Raw genomic sequence first — 22,984 nt, forward strand, 5'->3', positions numbered from 1 at the left:
TGGGGGAAAGCATTTGTTTATCATCATATTCTGAAATTTTAAAATGAAATGCAACCTTAATCATCAGTACCAAACGCTAATTTTTCCTCTTTTTACTTGCTCCGGTCGTCATTTCTACTGAGACCTTATTAAAATTTGCTGCCAATATGAGTTACGAACGAGGGCAGCTAACATGATAACTAGGTTTAGCACTGAGAGGCTATAATGAAAATGGTGTTAGGGGTATGAATGACGAGGACCTCTGAATTACAATGGGTGACAGTATATCAGACCATAAAATATCATACCATGACGGTCAATCGTGTTATACTTTGTGTCATGACATATCATATTGTGTGATCTAGTAACCAATCATACCATATCTAATTGTGCTGCACCATGCCGTATTTAAATTCATATTCCATTTTACGGTGTCTTTTATGAATTTCATTGTGTTTTAAAATATCATGAGAGGGGTATATTGCAAGGATATTGATTTTAATTTGAAGACGGAGGAAAAAGGTATAATGATGAGAAAAAACAAACGAGAAAGGGCTGGAAATAGTAAAGGAGGAGGGAGCATTACTGGGAAAATCTAGAGATGCCTGAAAAGGTGGGTGGAGAACGTTTTCATCAGTGATGGGATGTTGAGGACTGTGCCCGAGGGAAGAGCGTTAGACGAACGAGGGAGGAATAGGAAAAGAATAGGGATACTGGACGAAATGAAGGGAGGAAGGAGATACACTGACTGAAGAGGGATTGATTGTAGTATCTGGGGTCAAGTTAAGTTTTATTTGCAGGAGCTAATAATGTATTGAAGTTCAGTCTGTGTCCACCCGAAATTGACCTTAGACGGTAGACTAAATCATAATCATCATGAAAGACTGAATAAAAAAATCAATTAAGAAAAAAATTCAAATAGTATTAAGAAAATTCAAAAAGCCGTTGGAGAGCGCACAAACAAACGATGATTATGTCTACAAAAATTCAACATAACACGCTAATATTTTATTTCATGTCAACGTTAGGGTCATGTACACCCCAAATGATGCAGCGTGTACTTTTCCCAAATGTTGTCCAGATAAAAGCTCTCTTCGTAAAACTTACATCACTGCACTCGGAAGTTTTGAAAAGGTTTTCTTTTGAAAAAACAGAGAATAAGTCCCTTTTCAAATTTCGTCTATTACAATATTCTAAAATTCTCTCTGAATTTTGGCGGAAAGCTTTTGTTTTTGAATCAGTGAGTTTCAGGGTACAGGTGTAAGCGCGGCCTTTTAGGTACGCCTGTGTAGTAGCCGTATTCTTTGATGGCGCCTGAAATTTGACAGGCACACGTGTTGACGCAACTTAATATGCCTGAGAAACTCTCTGGTTCATGAATGCTCCATTTCAGAAGGTGCGAATCACTCCGAGTCACTTCGAGCGAATCACTTCATTACTGGGCAAATAATGAGGTAACTGCATACTATGAGCGAGTGAAGATACCTCTGCCTAATTTTCTAGTTCATCTGTCAGGCTACATATAGCATAAGGATGATGTCCTTGGCAGCTTGATAGTTCAGAATTCAAATAACAATAAATATTAATGAAATTCTGTTTATAATTTCTTTAGTAATTATGATTAAATTATCCGTGAATTATTGCATAAATTATTAACGTAATAAGTTTTCATTAATGCACTACGTAAATAAAAAGATACTGTAGAAAGTTGAAAATGGTAAGTTAAAGAAATAACTGGGCGAAAAATACATAATAAAAATGATTTTTTCTATATTCAATCTAACGGGGTCATGGGAATGCCGGAAACGAAATTAAAGATCAAAATTTGGTAACAGGGCTATTTTTCCTTTATTTTTCAGAACAACTCGAACTGGAATCATTGAAAACCGAAACATCACTGGTGCTATCAATGGGATGGAAGAATTAAACTACTATTAGGATCGATGGAAAATGTAACACATTAAATGAGGGAGGTAAATTGAAGCTGAATGTTCGTTTCAACCTAGCTTACTCTCTAATGATTGGTCTAGAGAACGAGTTTCATCGAGGGAAAGTTATTTCCGGGAAAAATTCAATTTGAACTTACGAGATTTGCTGTAGTATCATTAGAAATAAAGTGTCAGCCAGATAGGGCAAACGACTCTTAATCCATAATCCTCTAAGCTGATTTAAGAGTGAAAGTTTTTCAGGAGCCCATTTAATGCAGTTACTATTTTCCTACTGCATATACTTCAATATATTTCCTTATGCATTTCATCAACTGTGACGCAATAAAAAGCGCCTGTCGGTGCTTTAAATACATTTATTTAAGTTTAAAAGCAAAAGAAAATTGATGGTAGATACATTGATTAAAGGTGTGAAGAGAATGTTAGTAATGACCCAATTTGGAGCTTATTGCTTCATTAATTTGATGCCTGATCTTTGAGGCAAGGGGATAAATTTAGATAAGAGCTTCTCATGGCACTCTTTTGGCCGTTACTCGGGGATATATCTCCATTATAAACGTAATAGAAGCACAATAGTTGCACAATCAATATTTATTGACGTCAATGGTTTCACCATTGTGTACGAGCATCACCAGGTGAAGATACATCGTAAAGCAAGGTAACACGTTTAGACTTTCAGGAAGAAATGGTGGATGACTTCTTGACAATGTGTCTTTACCTGATGATACCACACAGCGATGAAACCATGGTATTCAATAAATATCAATTGTGGAATTCCTACGTTTATATTATTTGTACAATGGAGGCTTCTTAGATTTGAGCGTGGCGTTGCATTGAGAAAATAAGTTGGACAGAGAGGAAGACAAACGCTGAGGTTTTAACTAAGGTAAGCAAAGAGATGAATTTAGTTGGGAAAACACGGAAAAAGGCAAAGAAATTGAGTGAGTGAAGCAAATATTGAAAGATGATGGAATTTTGAGGGGAAAAAGTAAAATGTGGGAAAGCGGGTTAAAGAAAAGAATGGAGTAAGGTGTCTAAGTTGCATGAAAACAGAGAAAAATTGCGAATTTATGAAGAATGAATTAATGATTGCCAAGCAAGAACAAGTTCTTACGATACTTTACGTAAAGTAATATGGGGCACATTCGTATTAGGGTTGTATCAAAATCAATGCGATGGAGTCCTACAAATCAACTAAGACACCATTATGTCATTTTCACCCGGGAAATTAACGTAATAATAAAATAAGGCAAGTCTATATGGAAATCAAACAATTCCCCGAAGTGGAGCCTGAAATTATGAAGTATAGCCATGATTTTTGCTTAGTTTTCAGATATAATGTTAATTATGCAAGGCAACTCAAGATGTTGAGTCAATATTAAATAATACGAATTTCATATTTGTGCCATCCACTCTATTTAAACTGATGAATACAAATTCCGTCTCGGATAATGAGCATCGGACGGGAATTGAAATTTTCAGATCATTAATCAATATTATCGGATTAAAATAAGGTCCTCTCCAATTGACCAGGTGGCAGTTACTCCACTGCGCAAAGTTTCTTCCCCATTTCGAAACGCTTTTTCGTTTGCCGAGTTATATTTCCAGGTCAAACAAAAAAATATACATCCCGATCGCCCCATTACGCCATGATTGCAGCGGAGCGCTCAAGGGGTGGAAGCGGATATAATGGAAAACAAAATGAAAAACTCGGGACAGGGCTAGATTGCGAGGGCGAGAAAAAAAAAACACAGACGTCGACCGAATCTGGGAAAATAGAGATGGAGAGCTCAAACGGTTCCAGTCATACTAATGGAGCGAGCCGGGATCGCGTTGGGGGCACATAGGGAGGAAGGGAGAATTAGAGAGAGAGAGAGAGAGAGCGGCGTGTGATGGCGTTCGCTGGAGGGAGGGGGTGGGACAAGTGGGCCCGAGTTACGCGAGGAGCAGGAGGAGGCATCGATCCGACAGACCGGGGAGACCGACAAAACCATTGCCGCGGGGAGGTAATAGGCATCGCACGCCTCGTGAATGAGTTTGGAAGAGATGGACCCGCTATGTACCCACACCGCTTCACCCACACTCTCCTCTTTCAAGGTAAACGGGGCTGAACAAAAGGTGAGGGATGTATTTGCTTGCGTGGGGGCCTGGGGAGACGGAGGGTGGTGAGTGGGGGTTGAATTAAATAAACATGAGACTGCGTTTTGAATGGTCGATGAGCTTGGCTCTCCTTCCGTCATTTTTGCCGGAATAATAGCGAGCTTCACCCTGACTCGACCTTCCCCATTTCGCTACGTCCCACCAGCAGAATCGCTTGGCACTAGTCTCCACGCAAATAAGAGTGACGCGAGTGTGTAATCGCGGGAGGGAGGGTCGGGATGGTCAGTAGTTCCGAGGAGTGAGATGTAGTAGGCGAGGAAGGGGGGGTGGGGGCTTAAAGGAGCGCGAGGTTCTTAGAATCCTTATGCGTTTGCGCGCGTGGGCGTGGTGTAATTAAACCCACTCAAGTGGCCCAGGGTTTGGTGACATTCCTCCGCGCACAATGCGGAATCGTTGGCGGAATATTTTAAGTTTACCGTGGTGACATTTGACCGCGCCGAATTGAAAAAGTCTTTTTCGAGATTAACATTTCTCTCACGCACTGCTTTTGGATTCTGGGTTAAGTTGGAAGTTCTGGCATTTTCCGAAGGCATTTAGGTGGAAGAAACGGTTTCCGGTGTAACTTGCTGGAATTGTTCCCTTGTGAAAAAGAAGCCTTGCCATTCCACACGAAACAATTTAAACATTTAAGCAGCCCTTTTCCGCATATGAGAGGCATAAAACCTCTCGTTAATTTTTTATGATGGTCGGTGGCGTGAGAAGAAAAGAATTTTATTTCAGAAAAGCACGCTCAAGTGGCACAATGACAGAAGGTAGATTCAATTTAATGAAGAAATCTGAAGTAATGAGGGAGAATCCCCGAAGGGCATTAACAGTTAAAAGTTTTTCGACATTAGTTAGCAGTTAAGAGTTAGTCGTCGGAACAAAAGAGCATAAAAAATGTAATATTATCAAAAGAACTTAAAGAGAGAGCCCATAATAATATTTTGAAAAAGTTCTACTTCATTAAAAATATACAGATCCAAGTTTTTCTTTCATTTGCAACAAAGGAAATTTTGAAATCTCTCAGATTTAATTATATTTTTGTAAAAAAATGGAGCGTAATAATTTAGTGGTCAGATCGTTCGACAACTGACCAAAGGGCTTTGGTGAATCTTAACGCCTTCAGTTTCAACCAAGCTGAGTGATTTTTCGTGTCCGACTTCCTCCTGGGAAACCATAGTCGGCACAGGAAAAGGAACTGGCTCCCTTAACTTGATGCGTGAATCTCAAATGCCGCAGTTCGATAGAGCCCACAAGTCAAACCGACTTTCGAATTGATTTCGGTGGCAAGCGTATAAAGCAAAATTAAACATAGCCAAAAAGTTACGCTTATTTCGTTACTCGCATTATTTCTACAAAAATGTATAGTTTGACGATATGGGGGATCCTATTTATAACCACAGGTACCACTGTTTTCCGATTTATTCGCTTAACCAAGGAGCGTTGAAGAACACCCCATATTCAGCAGAAGAAATGCTATTTTATTTATTGTTTTGAACATTTTAAAATCATTTCCATTGCTAGATTAAAAATAGGTAAAATTATATAACGATTAATTTGCTGGGATCATTCTTTCGGCTAAACGATAAGAATTTTTACGAAAATTCAGCAAATATACGCCGTTGCCCTATCCAAATAATAAATGCTAATGCTTTTTACGAAATATGATATTTACATTAGACAAAGAAAATAACCTCGAGTAAGTAAAATGTTATTGTCTGCTGCATATACATATAGGTTTATGTACTGATAGAGGTTTACTGCTCATGATAGGCTTTTGATTGACACAGAAATCACGCTACTGTTACATTTCTAATTCTTGCTGAACGCCAAAACTTTACACGTCACCCAGCTTTACAACAAATCACTCCTCATTACCTGTTACTTAATAAAAACACTTCGTAGATAATTTTTTAATCTTTCCCTCTTCCTATCTGTATCCACCCTACTTTCCTCGTTCAGACTTCATCACCCTTATCCTTATCCCCTAGCCATAGATAAAATATATTGTACTTGCTGTGGCAACTTGCGTGTTTGAAAAGGTATTTCAAGTAAAATATCCGAAATTTCCATATATTTACTTTTTATTCTAACATATATTTTTATTTACACATAACTACCTTACAACGCCCTTACTCTCTTACAAATGAGCATCTTGACTAGGAAATTGTTGTTTCTTCTCCAGCTGCGCTCGGCTCCAGGTTTCCCAAGCATCTCTTGCCCCAGAAACTTCATCATGTTTCTTGGTTGTCGACTACATTATACTATAACAAGAAATTTTGATTTACTAATTCGGCTAAAAATTTATGATTAAAATGCTGACAAGACACTATACACTATGCTGAGCAAGACAAAATTACAAGAGTACAAAGACGCTTAACTAATTGGAAAAGTGTGGTGATTTTGGTAATTGGCTGCCTTTTCCCTTGATCTTTCGGAGTGCCACAATTTTCATTATCTCATATCATGTGATTGATAATAGTTTAAATAGTTAACTGAATAACCCAACTGACTCTTGACATGGTACCTTCATTGCCAAAAAACATCCGGGAGCATGAAATTGAAATAATAATCCTTCAAATACTTATAATTATGAGGCATTATTATCAAGCATTGATGAGCCTCATCTAAGAGAATAGCCAATTAAACATAGAGCAAAAAACTTGAATGGAATTTTCAGAACTTTTTGACGACGCAAGATTTAGCTAAGGATTAGCCTAACAGCAAGTAGTGGCAGGGATATACTCAGAAGTATGATACGACTCGTATGAGTGGCACCCAAAGGCCACATTAAACATGAAAATACGACAAGGAAAAATAAAAAACTTCAAAGAATGTTCAATTTTTATAAACATATAAAAAATATGTAGCATTAAGATTTTATCTAAAATTACGATTATTACGATGCTATTAGAGATTTAAACCCACATTTTGAAAATAGGGACCCTCTGCAGCATGAGTTAAATTGCACTAGCGGTCATTAATAAAAGCGCAAAATACCCACTGTAATCCCAAAATCTCTACAGTTTGCATTTTTTGAGCCAGTACAGTAACGAACTTTTCATAATGAATGGGACTTCAATCAATGAGGACCCCAGGACCTCAACATTTCGTATTTATTGAGAAACTTTAGATTTCAAAAGTTAAGCGTGGATGGGAAGTTAGAATAATGGTATAACAACAGTGTAATTTAGTCTGCTTTATTAAATATTTGGAGCAATTTCACAAAAGAACATACTTACATTTTTAATTAAAGCCAGATACTTGGTAGATAACGTAACAAATTATTCAGTATTTACCGTAAAAAGCTACACGGAAAAAAACGATTCACAAAAATTCAATATATCTCTTCCTTAAGACCCTATCGTGAAAAAATATATTCTTCTGGGCTCATTATTTATTCAACATGAATAATTTAAATTTCCACATATATCTGATACCTATGAACGACCTGATCCATTAGTGTCAGCACGAAATGCGTGCATGTGATAGCATAACGTCAATCCAAATATGCCCCACATATTTTTGTAAAGAGATGCTATTGAAATTATTAACTCTCATGTGTTTTTCATGAGTGAGGTAAAACCAAAGCTTTCCATGGAATAGATCCATATATGATATTCCAATCAAAATAGCTGTAATTTTCCCCAAAAGTGAAACTTTGGTATGCATTGAAAAGCGCTAGAGTAAATCTTCCATTCTAAAAATTTATAATAATCATTATTTTATGTTAGCAATTGTCCGGAATATTTGCATTGAAATTAATGCATAGTCAGTGAAAAGTAATCACCGAAAATTCACCAGTGGAGACCAAACTAATGGCTGACATAGGCGAATACAGCAGTAAATTCATGTTCCCTCCAATTCCTTTGAGCCCGTTGGTACGTTTCTCAAATGTGCGTATGATCTAAGGCTATTCGTAGGTGGATAGATGATCCTCCATAAAAAATAATCATTTCCCAGTCCTGTTTTCCAAGCCACACGCCCTACGCTATCAACGAATAAAGGGGATGTTCCATAATGGAGGGAGAGGAAAACGCGACCCAGTTTTTTTCTGGGATCTCTAAAGGTGATAATTTTCGTTCATTCTCCGGAAAACCCCTGCCCCTTAGAACGCGCCATATATTTTCCGCAAAGTTTTCCCACAAAACTCGACGAGAAATTCCATAAAGGGAGATCATTTCCAAAATACCCCTGTATAAGAGACATGAAGAATGAACAAGGCATTTTATCTATGGTCGACAGCAGTTATATACGCCGGTAAATTGTGCATTATTTATCGCCAGAGATCATGATCACATTTCACAGTTCGTTAAAGATAAAAGCAATTCCAGGATACACCGTTCTTTTTACTAATCATCTCGTTTAGTGACAGCAGTAATAACTTTCGAATGGTCTTGCTCAATAAATGAGGATAAAATTCATTTTTGTTTAATTGCGAAGCAAGGATTAGTTGATTTATTCACATTTAAATAAAAATTAGTGAACACAAATAGTTGAAACTTTATATGATGTTTATGAGAGAAAAGGCGTTGTATGTAAAGACAGATTGGGTTAAATTTATGTACCTCCACGTTGTACTTTTGCCTGTTTACTAACTCCCTATTGTCGACCCACAATTCTGATATCGCAATTGAAAACCTCGTAGGCGGAATATTTTAAAATTAGAGTTACCTTCAGAATTCTGAAAACAAATATTTTTTCTACCCCGAACTACTTTTACATGTAAATCTAACTTATATGTTGATGGTTAAACGAAGCTCTAATCTACTGGACAGTTTTTCTCATGCATGCTAATTTCTTTGGCTGGATATAAAGTTAATTAAATCCAATAAATTTAAGGATTTTTTTCTTCATTATTCACAATCAAAAGCAAAATTGATGCCAATCTTATCATTAGGAAGCGTTAAAAATCATTAGTGAAGCTTGCAACAGGATCTAAATTAAGCATAATTTACCTTGTAAATGGATTATTAATGGATGTCGTGTGGATATGCAGTTAAGTTTCACGTAAATGAATAATAATTGATTGTTTTAGTGGAGACAAAATTCCCATGTTTGTAATTCCAAATTTCGATGCTTCAAAACGTATCAGTGATAATATCAGACGGAATAACGCTTTTGATTATCCTTTTTCAACTGTTATTTAGGAAGGATGATGATAGAATAAACTCAGTTTAAACATGTTCAATATGGAAATTTCGCCTCAGAAATATAAATAAACCTCTCGCTATATTTGGCAAAATTTTCGCGGAATTCACTGCCGCGTGACTGTTTAATTTCACCCTCCATAACGTATATTTCTCGGGAGTATGCTACCGTATATCACCTTAAGGCAGAAAGATTCTACGAAAACAAAGATACTTCAGAGATGCCACAATCGAAGCAGCATTTTAGAGATTTTTCAAGTGGAGAATATCGGAAAAATATGGGCAAAAAAATACACATATGCGCCAGTTCATATTCAACAGTAACTCAAATTTCTTGCAACCACAAACCTAACTTTTTTTAGCAATGTGCAGCGAGATAAAGACTTTGACCTGATATGCCATCAATGGCCTTATTATCCTGAAGACAATGAAAGCCAATGAATTGGTAAATTACTAGTTTTCAATAGTTCGAGTAAGCGGCGTGGTCATTAAAACGAATAGATCCCGACAGCTGAGGCCCCCATATGCACCGAAGAAATTTAATCGGTTTGATGAAGCACACTCAATGTGTTTTACCGGTCATGCTTCCATCCGTTTATCGGAGAGTGTCGTAAAAACCGGAAAGTTCATCACGATGATTACCGCTAGATTGATACGCATTCCTCTTTTGAATTATTCAAGCTGATTAAAAATTAAACGCTATAAAATTTTCCCATAAGTGATGGAAACTATTTTCTTTCAACACTCGCTATATTTGGCAAAATTTATTTCTCTGAACAATTTATTCATAATTATCAGAAAAATAATAATAGTTTAATGCTGCTTAAAAAAGATTTTTGAACGCTCATGCGTACAGCGTACAGAAGAAATCACATAGATATACAACAAACAGTGATCCACAACCAGATTGGCAGATATTTTCCGAACCTACAGGTTCTATTCGGAAACATTATAGTTAATATTTACTGCTAAAATCGAACACTGAGAAGGAATTCACCGGGAAATTGTGAACGAATTGGAACCTTATTGTGAATAAAAAATTGCAGAAATAAAATTTCACGTAAAATATGATGTAGAAGAAACAAAAAGGCAAATGTTTGAGGAAAACAGTAATGGAGAAAATTCGAATTTAGAGAAAGTTTTGAAAGCTTCTGTTAGCAGATAAATAATCCGGAAATATTAGAGAGGAACCAATGAGTAGGAATCGAGTGAAATATACATAAATAGGAATTAATCTTAGGCTTAAAAACGCACTTATGTTTGCATACAAATATCTCTGAAGACCGTTAAGGTGAAAGGTTTTCAAGGTGTTTCTTTTTATGTAATGCAATGTTAAAACACTATTCTATTATTTAAAATGCAGAAATCAGAATTTTCATTCAAAAATAAAGTAATAGGTCGGAATAATGAAATAAACACATGCTTTTCGGAGTGCTTACTCCATAGGGTCAAATTAAATTGTATGCGTGGATAGGATTTCAGTGTTTATTTCTATTTGATATTCTACGCAAACGAAAGTTAAATCAAATTCGTATTAATTATGAAATTTCAAGCATAATACTTCGCTCATTTTTATTCAAAAATTATTTTGAATGAGGTAAAAACCAGACTAGATGGTAAGCAACATTTTACCTTAATGGAAACTGCTATTATCTACTGTATTTGTAAGAAAATAATGTTTTGGCTTGCCATAAAGAAAGGAAATTCACATATCAGAGTTTAAAGTCAATCAAAAGCCAAAAAATGAGACTCCTCTTAGTCTCAATTCTATTGTCAAAGTTGATATCATACCTTTAAATATTGAACTCGCGTCAAAACATGATTCTCAGCCATTCATGTATTTTTTACGGAGTTTCACTTGGAAAACGAATTGGGTATTACAAGTTTCCATATGAAAACCATTTGACTCAAGTAGAACCCAAGACGAGTTGCTTATGAGAAGATGACACTTGAGTTTCTGAATATATTCCAGGGGTAAGGGAGAGCGACTTTAAAGAAGTGAAGGATGGAATCATCGAACCGACTTCGCTCCGATAAAGAGGGATGAGTCGCAATCACGCAAGAACTGCCTCACTCACCCGCTCGGGAAGCTTGGGAAGAGTGATTAGCAAAGAACGAACGAGATGACGAATGACAAATTGCCCTCCCAATCCAAGTTCCGTCTCGGGTCGCCAGGTCTCTCCCAACTCGCCCGGTGTATGGCAGATAAAACGGAGCAAGATGGCAAGCGGGCGCAATTGAGAAGAAACGGAGGGATCCAATCTTAATTGTGATGGACGACCTTCCCCGTCGGGGATTCCCTACGACTCCAATGAGGGCCGTAATTATCCTTCCACGTCCGTAAACGTCGCCGTGGCGGCTGTGCCCAGCTTTTTTTACAATCCATTTATTTTATTTTCCCGATTAAAAGAAGCATTTGGGGGATCCCAAAGAGGGGAGTCTCGTAAAGTGGTGACGCACACGATGTTGTTTGTTCCGGAATAAGGGACGGATGTCCACGTGTACGGTTCCAGACGGTGATGCAAATAGAAGATGGAGCCATGAATAAAAAGTCTATATCACACCATAATTTATATATATATATATATATATATATATATATATATATATATATATATATATACATATATATATGCGTGTCCTTTCACGGTAAATTAATCATACATCAGACGTTTTTCTTTCTAAATATTTCGAGATCTTGAATCTATGCACATTGAAGCCATAAAATTGACCAAAAAAGAAAACAACCACTTGTTATATCATGTGTTTATTCTCTTTTGGTGAAAAAATAGAGGAACATGAACAAAAGAATTCTTATGGCATCTAATGTATTTAATACCAGGAGGACTGCATTCGATGGAGTGATAAAAATCGTGGTGATAAAAATATATTAATAACAGCTCAATTTAATAGGAATTATTCTTACACTTAATTTTTCAATTGAGCTTCTTTCAATTAGGATACGTAACAATTGATACCTTATTTGAAAACACTAAAAACATTCCCATGCGTAAATGTAAATAGAATATAGAGCTATCAGCCTGAGAACTCACGTTGATCTCCATTAGAAATATAACAATGTATTGACAGTAATATATGACGATCTAAGGACCCCAACTTCCATGTCTTGCAGATTAGTATTCATGAAGTCGTCAAAATTCCAGAAGTTTATTTTCAGCGTGCGTAATTTATTTAAGAAGTTTACGCTTAAGGATGCCTTAACTAGCTTTCTGGCATATTAAGATGTTGTATCTCATTGCTACATGCTCAACTTATCTTCTAAGAGTCATTGGTTAAGTTACGTAAACTATTCACTCATTTATTTAATTTTTTATCTCACTTTATGTATAGTGTAGTCTTGAAACTAATATGCAAAAAACAATGAAGGATATGAGCATCATTTAGTTACTAGGATAAAAATCACCACTGGAAAATTGTAGATTACTCTATGCGTGGAACTATTGCGAGCAACTGAAATATGTGAATCCAAGCCGATTGGAAATTTATTTGAAGCTTTAAGATTTCAATTTCCAGCGATTGCTTCGAATGAAATATTATTGCACGACATTTTGGAATTGAAAGTGAAGCATGCAACACGTTTTATGAAAATAATTGTTTAACTTATTTTCCCTTTGTGTAGAAAAACATTGCCCTTATATGCTACTTTATCTACGATAATTGTTCACGTCAAGATGATGTATTCCCAAGGCCTTATTTTGATGGAGCTTTTTTCACGCATTTGACTATTTGTATGTACAGTCAATGCATTTGACGAGCTTGAATATTTTGCTCCGTTCAACGAATAGCATGGTTTTTCTATAAATTCGTAAAAGCAATAGATGAAAATAATACATACAAAGTAGGCAGTATACAAGGAGGTGTAAGCTATAGAAGACCAGTTCTGGGATAACTAACAAAAGAATCAGGCGCACTACATATCCTATAACTGCCATTGGATATGAATGATAAGGTCGTGAGGTTAATAAATCCAACACTACGTGTGCCGAATATCTATAGATGGCCGACGAATAACGATTCCTTGTGAGCTTTCCGTTTACATTTAAAAATACTGAAAAAAGTTAAACTTCGCGGTATTTGTTTACAAGATGCTAAAGTAGCCGCAAGCTAGCAATCAACGATTAATCAATATCAAATTTTCGATAGTATGATTTGTGATTTCGGTCTGCCATTCTTTCTAAAACTAACCCAGATCTCCTTAACTCCTTATTCTCTCCACCAAAAATATTCTTAAAACTTTTTGTAATACGTTCTTGTTATATAAAATCTTTGTAACCAGTCTCAGTGATCATTTATAAATGGATAAACCTAAGCTATTATGAGAGAAGAAATACGAAAATGAACATCAATGACAGCGTGTATATTTAAAAACAAGAGGAATGACCAGGAGGTAGGATGAAAGTAGAAGGTAGATGGGAATTCCACGCAAAATATAGGTGGGCGCGTGCAAAGTGACGCATGCTTGTCTTCATTTAATGCCCTGATAATCGATATATAACGAACATTCGTTAATAACTTCTCTTTGAGGTATTACTTTAAAACCTTTTGGACAGAATTATGGATCACTGTTTTAAAAAGTAGCAGAACAATTGTATTAACAAGACAATTAATTCTATCACAGAGAAATAGAATTCTACATTGTATATGCCAAAGTAAATAATGTATGGTTAAAGGAAGGTTAAACGTAGACATCGATACATTCTCGTCAATTTTATATCTGAAGAAAGTGATCAGAGACTTTTGATTTTCAATTATGGCGAAAGACAGAGAATATTAGCGGAAAGAAGCGTAAGAAAAAAAAATGGTTGGTTAAGCCTGAGAAGAGGAGAAACTGACATTGGAAAATGCCGAAAATGGGAGGGGTGAAAAAATTGAGTGAAATTGGAATAATTAATTCACTGGTGAGAGAGATAGCAAAAGATTTAGCATTTTGTGCAACATAAACGCAAAATTTGGAGATGATTCTATGAGTTACACTGAAATAGGATTTTGAAATATAGTTCAGTACCTCTTGGACTACAAAATTTATCATAGTGTTTAGTTATCAACAAAAATGCACTAAAACGGTAGACTTTTGCATGATATCGTATAATTCTGTTAGTGAAATATATATTTATAGTGATGTATGAGAGAATAATTATGCATAAAAGGCGCCGTCCTAACATATAACATCACACGCCATCACAGCGGCTTCCGGGACATTGTGTAGATGTAGACGTAGTAATACCTAGGACTGAATTCTACGCGAGCGCTTTTATTTTCTCCTGGGTTTTTCCGGCACAGGAATGAGAGAAAAAGTGAGAAAGGTAAAGAGAGAGGCGGGTAGAAACATAAATTTAGTTCTTTTGAGACGAGAGATACAGGAAATATGAGGGAAAGGAGGGATCAACGCGATCTCTGCCGAAAAAAAAAAATTGTTAGGATCCCCGCCGAAGCTTCCATTTCGTTACTCGTCCCCCGGGTGTGGCAGTGAGAGCTTGTCCACCGCCGACGGGTAAGGTTTCACGCATCGGGATTTGTCCTCCTTTTCCTAAAGAGAACGGGAAAGCCGTAAAACGAAACATACGCCCACAATGCCCAGGACATTTGCAAAAGTGGAGAGGGGAAGAGTTTGAACCAATTTATTGCCCTTACGCGTCCCTTTCCCCGTCCAATCACAATGGAAGAAGAGGTTCCCCATCTCCCTACCCAACCCTTCGCGCTCCTTCTCTCCCAGTTTCACGACTCCGGAAACCTCCAACAGAATTCCTCGCCCCAAAAGGTACTCGAGTTTCTTTTTTTATGCGTGTTTCTCCATTCATACTCATTTGCTTATGATGGATGAAGAATGCTCATGTTTTTGGAGGTCACCATGAGAATGTGATCTTGTCTCGTGGGAAATTAGTGGATGACCAACCACGGCAACCAACCCCTGAAGACATTTGATAGGTGAGGGTAGGGCTCACCTGATACTAAGCATAATGACATGTGAAGTTTACGCATCAGGGTGGGGGAGGGTCACTTCCATTCCCTGTGCCGCCCGCAGTTTCCCATCACGATCTGGTAACCTAAGAACGCTTAGCCTGAATGAAGCTGATTCTGACGAGAGAATTGAAATGAAATTGAATCTGGGCCCTCCTGTCAGTAGCCCAGTTCTATCATTTGTACTACCACGCCTCCAATGAATTAAATTATAAGTTTCATTTAAAATTTCATGTTATGCCAATAATATTGCAGTTTATTGTAAGCCACGGATAAACAGTTTTTTACCGTGACTTCAAAGGACTTCTAAAATGAAACGCCCTGATTTAATTGATTATCGTAACATTTCATTTTGGATGTCTTCTTATTGCATTTATTACGAAAGATTTTTCACATGCATTTAACGGTAATCCGCGAATTATTTTGATGAAGCAGTCCATGCAAAGATATAGAATACGCCACGGGAAGAAATAGAGTTGATAAGGATCGAAGTGGAGCTGTTACTGCATATCCTATGAAGTACGTGAGAACTAGCAACACTTGAGTGAAATTTAGGGTAAAACCTCATTTAGTACTTAATTGCATGTAATGGCAGGATAGACGCTTTGAGCCAAACAGGTATCTGAGAGAGTAAAACATCTCTATCAATATTTGCGTTAACAAGACGGCTAACTGGAGCAGAATAAAATCGTAGGTAAAAAATAAGTTCGTAGTGGTGATAGGTCAGTCGAAAGACACTTTCTACTATAAAGATCAAGTTTGGAGTTGGGAAGGCAGGAGTGGTTGAGGGACTTGAGCAAAAAGGGGGGGCTGGGGGAGAGGAAGATTCGAGAGGACGGGTGAAGACGGACAGCCGGAGGGCAGTGGCCACGGGCACTATGTTGATTGGGTTGTTTGGTGTACCTTTTTTTATATTTTCAAACTAAATTAAATAAACTACCCCTACCACTCTTGCTCCCTCACTGCCCTACTCCCTCCCTCCCTTCCCCTTGGCTCACTCCCTAAGCTCTCTCACCTCATCCCCTTCCGTCGCACAGGCTGAAACACTCATTTAACACCGTAGCCTGTCAATGATCTTCCCATGTCAAGCTCGTTATAAATTATTCCTTCTCTCAATGACAATCACAGTTGACCAAAATACGAATCGATAGATGCAGTTTGCCCTCTTTAATGCTTTACAAGTCATAGAGTCCACACATGTCGCTTCTACGATAGCAAATGTTTCATGCATTATTCATGCTAAGGACACAATAAAATTAGAAAATTTTAATGATTCAATCAACAACCATATCTATGGAAATTCTGTAGATGAAGTTCAATTAATATTTCAATATCTACACTAGACATTTTCGGACTCTACAGACTCTACTGATTGAAAATTTAAATCACCTTAAGCTCAAATGTTGGGTATTTTTATTTGCGATGCTATGATACCATTTTCATGATTATTTGAAAGAAACTATGGCAATGCATTCCATTTATATTCCAAAAATGGAAATAAAATTTAGCAAATATTTGTATTTCATGTTTGAATTTAAAACAATGATTAATAATGCTCATTAGTAATTCATTGTACTGAAAATACCTATTTTAGCATTCATTTTCCTCCATAACTTTGGATTTATCTGCCTCTTTGTATGGCATGGACGTCTAAGAAATTTGCTTGCGAAAATGTAAGATTTTTATGTGATAATGGCTGCCTGATAGCTCAGGAAAAAGAAGCAGCTAAATTTATGTGTAACCCATCCGCAAGAGTTGCAAAATATCTGAGAGATCTTACAGACCCTGAATAAATGTTAATATTCTTAAATCATAGCACGTCAGGCTATCCAAGTAGTACAAGAAACCTAGGATTATCTTTAGCAACTGCCTTTAAAACTTAAAAATGCAATACACTATGAAAATATTTTTGAATATTTTATGGCCGACGGATATTTTTGAGAGAATTAAAATAAACGGAGTACCTATTCCATGATTCGGATTTCGGACACGATATAAATGCAATTTTGTATTTTTTATTATTTACTTTATCGGTAATACAAACAATCAAAAATATATTCGCCACTAAAAACATTCTGGAGTGGAACTGAAAAGGCAATTATACACCACAAGCTATAAAAACTGATGTGGACGCAGGATTATGTGAGTTTGATGAAAATTTCATTGAATAAATAAAGGTACACATAATTTACTGCTGAGGGGTTTATCTTTAAGGTTAAGGTAAATTGAATTAGGTCTTTCTTTTGCTACTATCCCCACCTAAAATTTCTGGGGAAATTCGTCATCAAACCTTAATTTTCTGTAATTTCATTAAGTTTTATTTTAAATACTTTAATTACAATTTAATGATCTCATAAAATATCCATTAAAATATGAAAGTACTTATGGGTTACGTTCCAATATAAAAGTAAAATTTACTCACTCTTTTTAATGTGAGGCTGTTTAATCAATAAACTTTCCAAAAAGGTTTCCAACCATTGTTTGTCAAAAAATAAGGGGAAAACCTATCAACAATAAATCTTTGAAAATTTTGACGCACTAGAATTTCAAACGCTTAGCTCATTATTATTATTTGGAAGTAAAGGCTTTAGGGTAGGTTTTTAATGCACACATATATTCTTATAAAGTACATTCCTATACTTCTTAGCCTTTTTTATGATGACAAAATATGACCCCCACACAAAAATGTAGAAGAAATCGTTTCCGCGTACATTCTATCTCCCTTATTTTCATCCAAACACCCTTTCCTTTTCCTAACCCCTTCTTCCCTACACAACGCTTTCCCTTCTATCAAGGTCTTCAGCATTCCATCACAATCAAAATTCTCTTCATTCATCCTTCTTTTCCTCTTGTGATATCTTCCCCTATTCCTTAGTGCTCCTTTGTTTTCTTTAGTAGTCATCAATGTTCTCTTTTATAGCTTTCTCAATATGCACATCTCACACAAAACAAACTTCCTTGCCGAAAAAAACCACGCTCCATACCAAAGTTTTCACTCATTTTCAATAATTTCTTAATACCTTTTACTCAATTTCCCTGCCATCAATTCCTCAAATTCTTTGTAAACTTCTTTGAATAACACAACTCTTATGCTTGTATGCATACCTTTATCGCCATCTTATTCTGAGATATTTCTAAGATACGTAAACTACTTCATCTGCGGTAGTTTTGAACTTAACTTCTACAAATAAAATGACATTCGGTTCGTTTAGATTGAGTCAGAGCTCATTTGTATCAACCTTATATTTTAATGTTGTCACAAATGATTGTAACCCCTTGGTTTTTGACTAGGTCAAGATTAATGGTTCGTAAGCCTAAATGATTTTATAAATTATTTACCGACCTTCATTCTTATCTCCACTTCCCCTGAAGTCAAGTGTACCATTTTCTTAGAAATGAACTGGTGATGATTGAAACCCCTGTTTTACTCATCTTGCTCACATTTCTCAACATTGTTTTTAAGGTGACACAATCATTAAGTATTTGTGAATGCATGAATAATTTAAATGAGGAGTAATGGATGAAGGAGTTGTGAAGGATTTTCCGCAATCGCATCATAGTAAATGCAACAACTTGCACAAGGAAAATATTACATCTAATTACTAACCTTATTAATGATCAAATTTAGGTTGTTTCACCAAACTAGTGATTCAACTTTAATGATATAATTTACGGGATTAATAAGAGATATGCCATAGGGATATGGAGAAATAAAAATGATACTAAGGTAAATGAACTCTAAAGAAATGGGAAGGTAAAGTTATACAATCAGTCAATGGGATATAAATTAGAATGAATAGAAAAGTTCACTTATCTGGATTTTTTTTGGACATTAAACATGTTAGAATAATTAGTGTTACCAAGTGAAAATGTTAAAAAGAAGAGAAGATTATTGATATGCATTTTGAGAAAATATAGAGGAAATGAAAGGGATACTTTGATTCAGAATGTTCTTATGTATTGGTGGGATTGTAGATGCATTTTTACAAAGGAGAGGGCATATCTCGTGATTTGAAAATACAAAGAAAATGGAATGGGAACTAGGAGACAAACTAATTATCATTTCAATGAGTGGAGAAGAGTAAGTATTTAATGAGAGATAAATTAATACGTAAGAATAGTTGATACAGGAGATATGAACAGAAAAGGAAAGTTGTGATCCTACGCAATAAGCAAATAGTGCAAGTTATGCATGAATTTATTTCATGAAATGAAGCATAATTATTCTGCATTTAAGTGTACTATTTTAATAATTATTAGAGTTTACCAATAGAGAAGTTTTTGTATAATTCGGTAGTTGAATATTTTTCTACGTCATTGAAAAAGATAACAAATCATCCATACCTGTGTATCAGCAACGTTTGTTGGAAGGGGTGCGATGCATTTGGCTATCACCCAGACCGTTGTTACCAAAACCGGTATCCCTAAAATGTTGAACATCATTTTAGAATTGAAAGAATAAAACAACAACTCTTAATCACATGAGGCATGCAAATCAGCTTTAGCTTAAATTGTTTTCAGCAAAAGGTTCACCAATAAACATAAATCACAGGTTTTATCAGGAAATTGTTATGCCAAGTAAAAGACAAGTATTTGATAAACATTTTCAGTATTAAATAGCATGCGTTAAAGCTGAAGTAATAGTTTTTTATGAGTGAAGTTGGACTATAGTAACAATAAAGATATTGTAAAAATTTCCAAAGCTCTACTACTCGGATTTACGTACTATTATTACACATTATTCGGATCCACGCACTTTGACCAAATGAATGGAAAACTTATTTCCGGTCTTTCATATTCCCTCCTCTTATAACTTTCTCCACGAGTACTATTTAATGCTATCAAGTTCTGAGCTGGTTTCATAAAGTGAAATAAAAATTCATACACATAATGACGCATAAAAATATTTTGAAAATGTACTATATGCCAAATTTAGAAAAATACTAATTCTCACACGCAAATGTTAAATCCTGCAATAACGGAGATCAGTACGAGTTTATCGAATGCTATGAGGAAATTTATCCGTAACGCAGATATTCCTGCTTTACCTAACTCTATTTGAAGGTCTTGTATAATTAAGGGAAGGTCTAAAATCTAAAATATATCATTATAAGTACCTCTACGATTTAAGGAAGACAAAGAATCTATTACGTCAGCTTCTAGATTAATTGCACTGAGAGAGTTATACAAATACTGCAAATGCTATTCACGTCTTCTTAACGTTTTATTTTGGAAAAGCGAACAAAAAGGACCCCTGAATTGGGTTACTACGAATTTCGCCAGGCGCCTCTGCCGCAGCTTTGAACCAGAAGTTTTTTTTCATAACACGACGGCACACAAAAGCGAAAACAGTTCTTTTCAGAGCATTTTACCAATCGAAGGTAAAAAGGAAAAACATTTAGGACATTCTCGGCCCACTGAACCAAACATTTTAGCAATTTCAAGTTAAAATGCCTTTTAACAAGTCCGTAACTCTCACCATAAATATATGAGACCAAAAGGTTTCGTTCTATTATTTTTCAATCATTTCCAAGGCCGCTGAAATTTTTGTCACCGAGAATCGCGAGGGCGGAACAAGACATGGGCTTGGGATGTGGGCGCTTTGTGTGTCACTCAATGAACTCATGCATCTTATAAGGAATGGAAACATCCATGATAGAGTTACATATTGAATTTCAATATTTGGAAGAGCTTATGAGGCTTGCTATGAATGACTTTATTTCTTCAGGAATCCCACACAAAATCGAGTCCCCTCCACTTTTTGTTTATTACTGCCGTCTCCTGGTTCGCCCTTATTCAAAGTCACCGAAGCATTGAATACAAGCTTCCTGGGTAAAAATATGCGAGAGAGAATGTTATAAATTCTTCAGCCAAACACGAAAGTGGAGATCTGACAGTCCTTGGGAGAATGAAAAACCATATAAAAATCTTTCGTAAACATCTTTCACAAGACAGAACAAAATTACCAAATATGCTATACCCTGAACTTGGAAAAATATATACATTGAATTAAGGGCAAACATAATTCAAAACTAATTAATATTTTATTATTTAGCAGGCAAGAAAGCTCACTAGAAAAGGTAAGCATTGAAAACTACCATCGCCAAGCGGTACTAAATATGTTTTCACAAATGTCGTGTTTAATATTCAAAAACTTTTGGAAAAAAAGGAATGCATATTAGGGTGGGAAAATTAATTTTCTAAATATCTTATTTGAAGTTTATTCTGGAATTTTTTTATGACTGGAAGTCAAGTGAGGCTGCCATTTTATTTTGCTGTACCAAAATATTAGAAAAATACGACCCATGGCCGTTAGTGATTACAACTTTGACCAAGCTAACCTTCTGCTGAATGACTCAAATTATGACCAATATCTATAATGCAAAACAATAAAAATTAACGATTCAGGAGAAATTAACGATTTGAAACTGGTTAATTATGTGTACCGAAACCAAAAGAAAATGAAACTTTATTTACAGGGGTGCCACATTGTACATGATTAAGCTGAGCCTGAAAAGGCTGAGTGCATTAGTTAAATGTTTCCGTACTCGAGCATTGAAGTGATTATTTCAAACCCTTGAATTTTCCAAAACCAACCCCCAGCGGACTACTCACTTTGTTTCTACTGGCAGGCAAACACGGCATTGGTAGATCTGTATTGGCGTGACACTCAATAATCATGTATTTCGATCGTAGGGTCACGTCTATGATGCAAACGAAACAAAAACAACGCCTCGAAACATGGCAACCCCATATTCTTTTCAGATGTCACTTTTTACGATCAAAAACGGCATGGAAAAAAGCTGGAGTAAAAAAGCGGTTTCGTATGAGCCGGACGAGGGCCCGATGATGCGCATGCGAATCGAGAGGAGATGGGTGATGGATGTCCTTACTTAGATAAAAAAGGAACTAATTGTGACTTTTGTCGGATACATGAGCTATGTAACTCCTCAATCCAAGATGGAAGCTAAAACCGCTACGCCTTAATCAGAACAGTAACAGAGCCGTTGGTGAGGTGTAGCCAGCCAATGAATAACACGGACGAAGTAAATGAATTTTTTTAAAAGGTTCCAGGAAAGTGAGTTTAATTTTAAGTTAACCGTTTATTTTTTGTCAGAATTATTCGAAGGGTAAAGGTAGTTTTTGATGATATTGTGGGTTAACACTGATAAACTTCAAAGATCCGACGAAAAGGACTGGATATATTCCAGCACCACTAAATGAACTAAATCATTTTTAATGTCACATACTTTTAAATCGTCCGTTATGCCATTCATACTGCTCTATCTAACTGATCTTTACTTTACTTAACCGTTATGCTCCCCTTGATCAGAGTCTTCTCTGTCTCTGTCGTTTAGGTCTTCAATATTCCCTATATTTAGTTTACATGTCTTACTGCAGCTCCCAACATTTTCTCTCCAACCCAACCTTGATAAAAACAACGTTTGCCTAGCACTAATGGCTGAATATTTTAAGCATTATTTTTCACACCATCTCAAATTCCTCCATTCACTCTCGTATATGCATCGATGTCGAAATTTCGGAATCATGCTACTTTACATATTTTATCAGTATTCAAATATATATATATATATACGAGGGTCATCCGGAAAGTAGTACCCGTTCGTGCCGCATGAAGTGCTGACGACGCGAGTAGCCGCTGGACGAGGTCAGATAGCTTCAGTGGCTTGTCTGCCTTCTCTGAGCCAAGTTGCGTGACGCTAGCATTGCCTGTGTTGTTTCTGTGATTGTTTACAATGTTTAAAAAAATTGAGAACGCCGCCAGTT

The 22,984-nt window shown here is 36.2% G+C and overlaps 1 protein-coding gene across 1 annotated transcript in view; it reads right to left on the reverse strand.

Annotated features, from left to right (window-relative positions):
- Positions 1-22,984, reverse strand: part of LOC139692101 (diuretic hormone receptor-like) — a 212,370-nt gene that overhangs the window by 60,746 nt on the left and 128,640 nt on the right. Inside the window, exon 6 of the mRNA XM_071590135.1 lies at positions 19,541-19,620. Within this exon, the coding sequence (XP_071446236.1) occupies positions 19,541-19,620 (80 nt within the window). The remainder of the gene's footprint in view (positions 1-19,540; positions 19,621-22,984) is intronic.

This window comes from Hetaerina americana, unplaced genomic scaffold (genome assembly GCF_022747635.1).
Source record: "Hetaerina americana unplaced genomic scaffold, ioHetAmer1.1.p SCAF_4, whole genome shotgun sequence".
Classification (NCBI taxonomy): domain Eukaryota; kingdom Metazoa; phylum Arthropoda; class Insecta; order Odonata; family Calopterygidae; genus Hetaerina; species Hetaerina americana.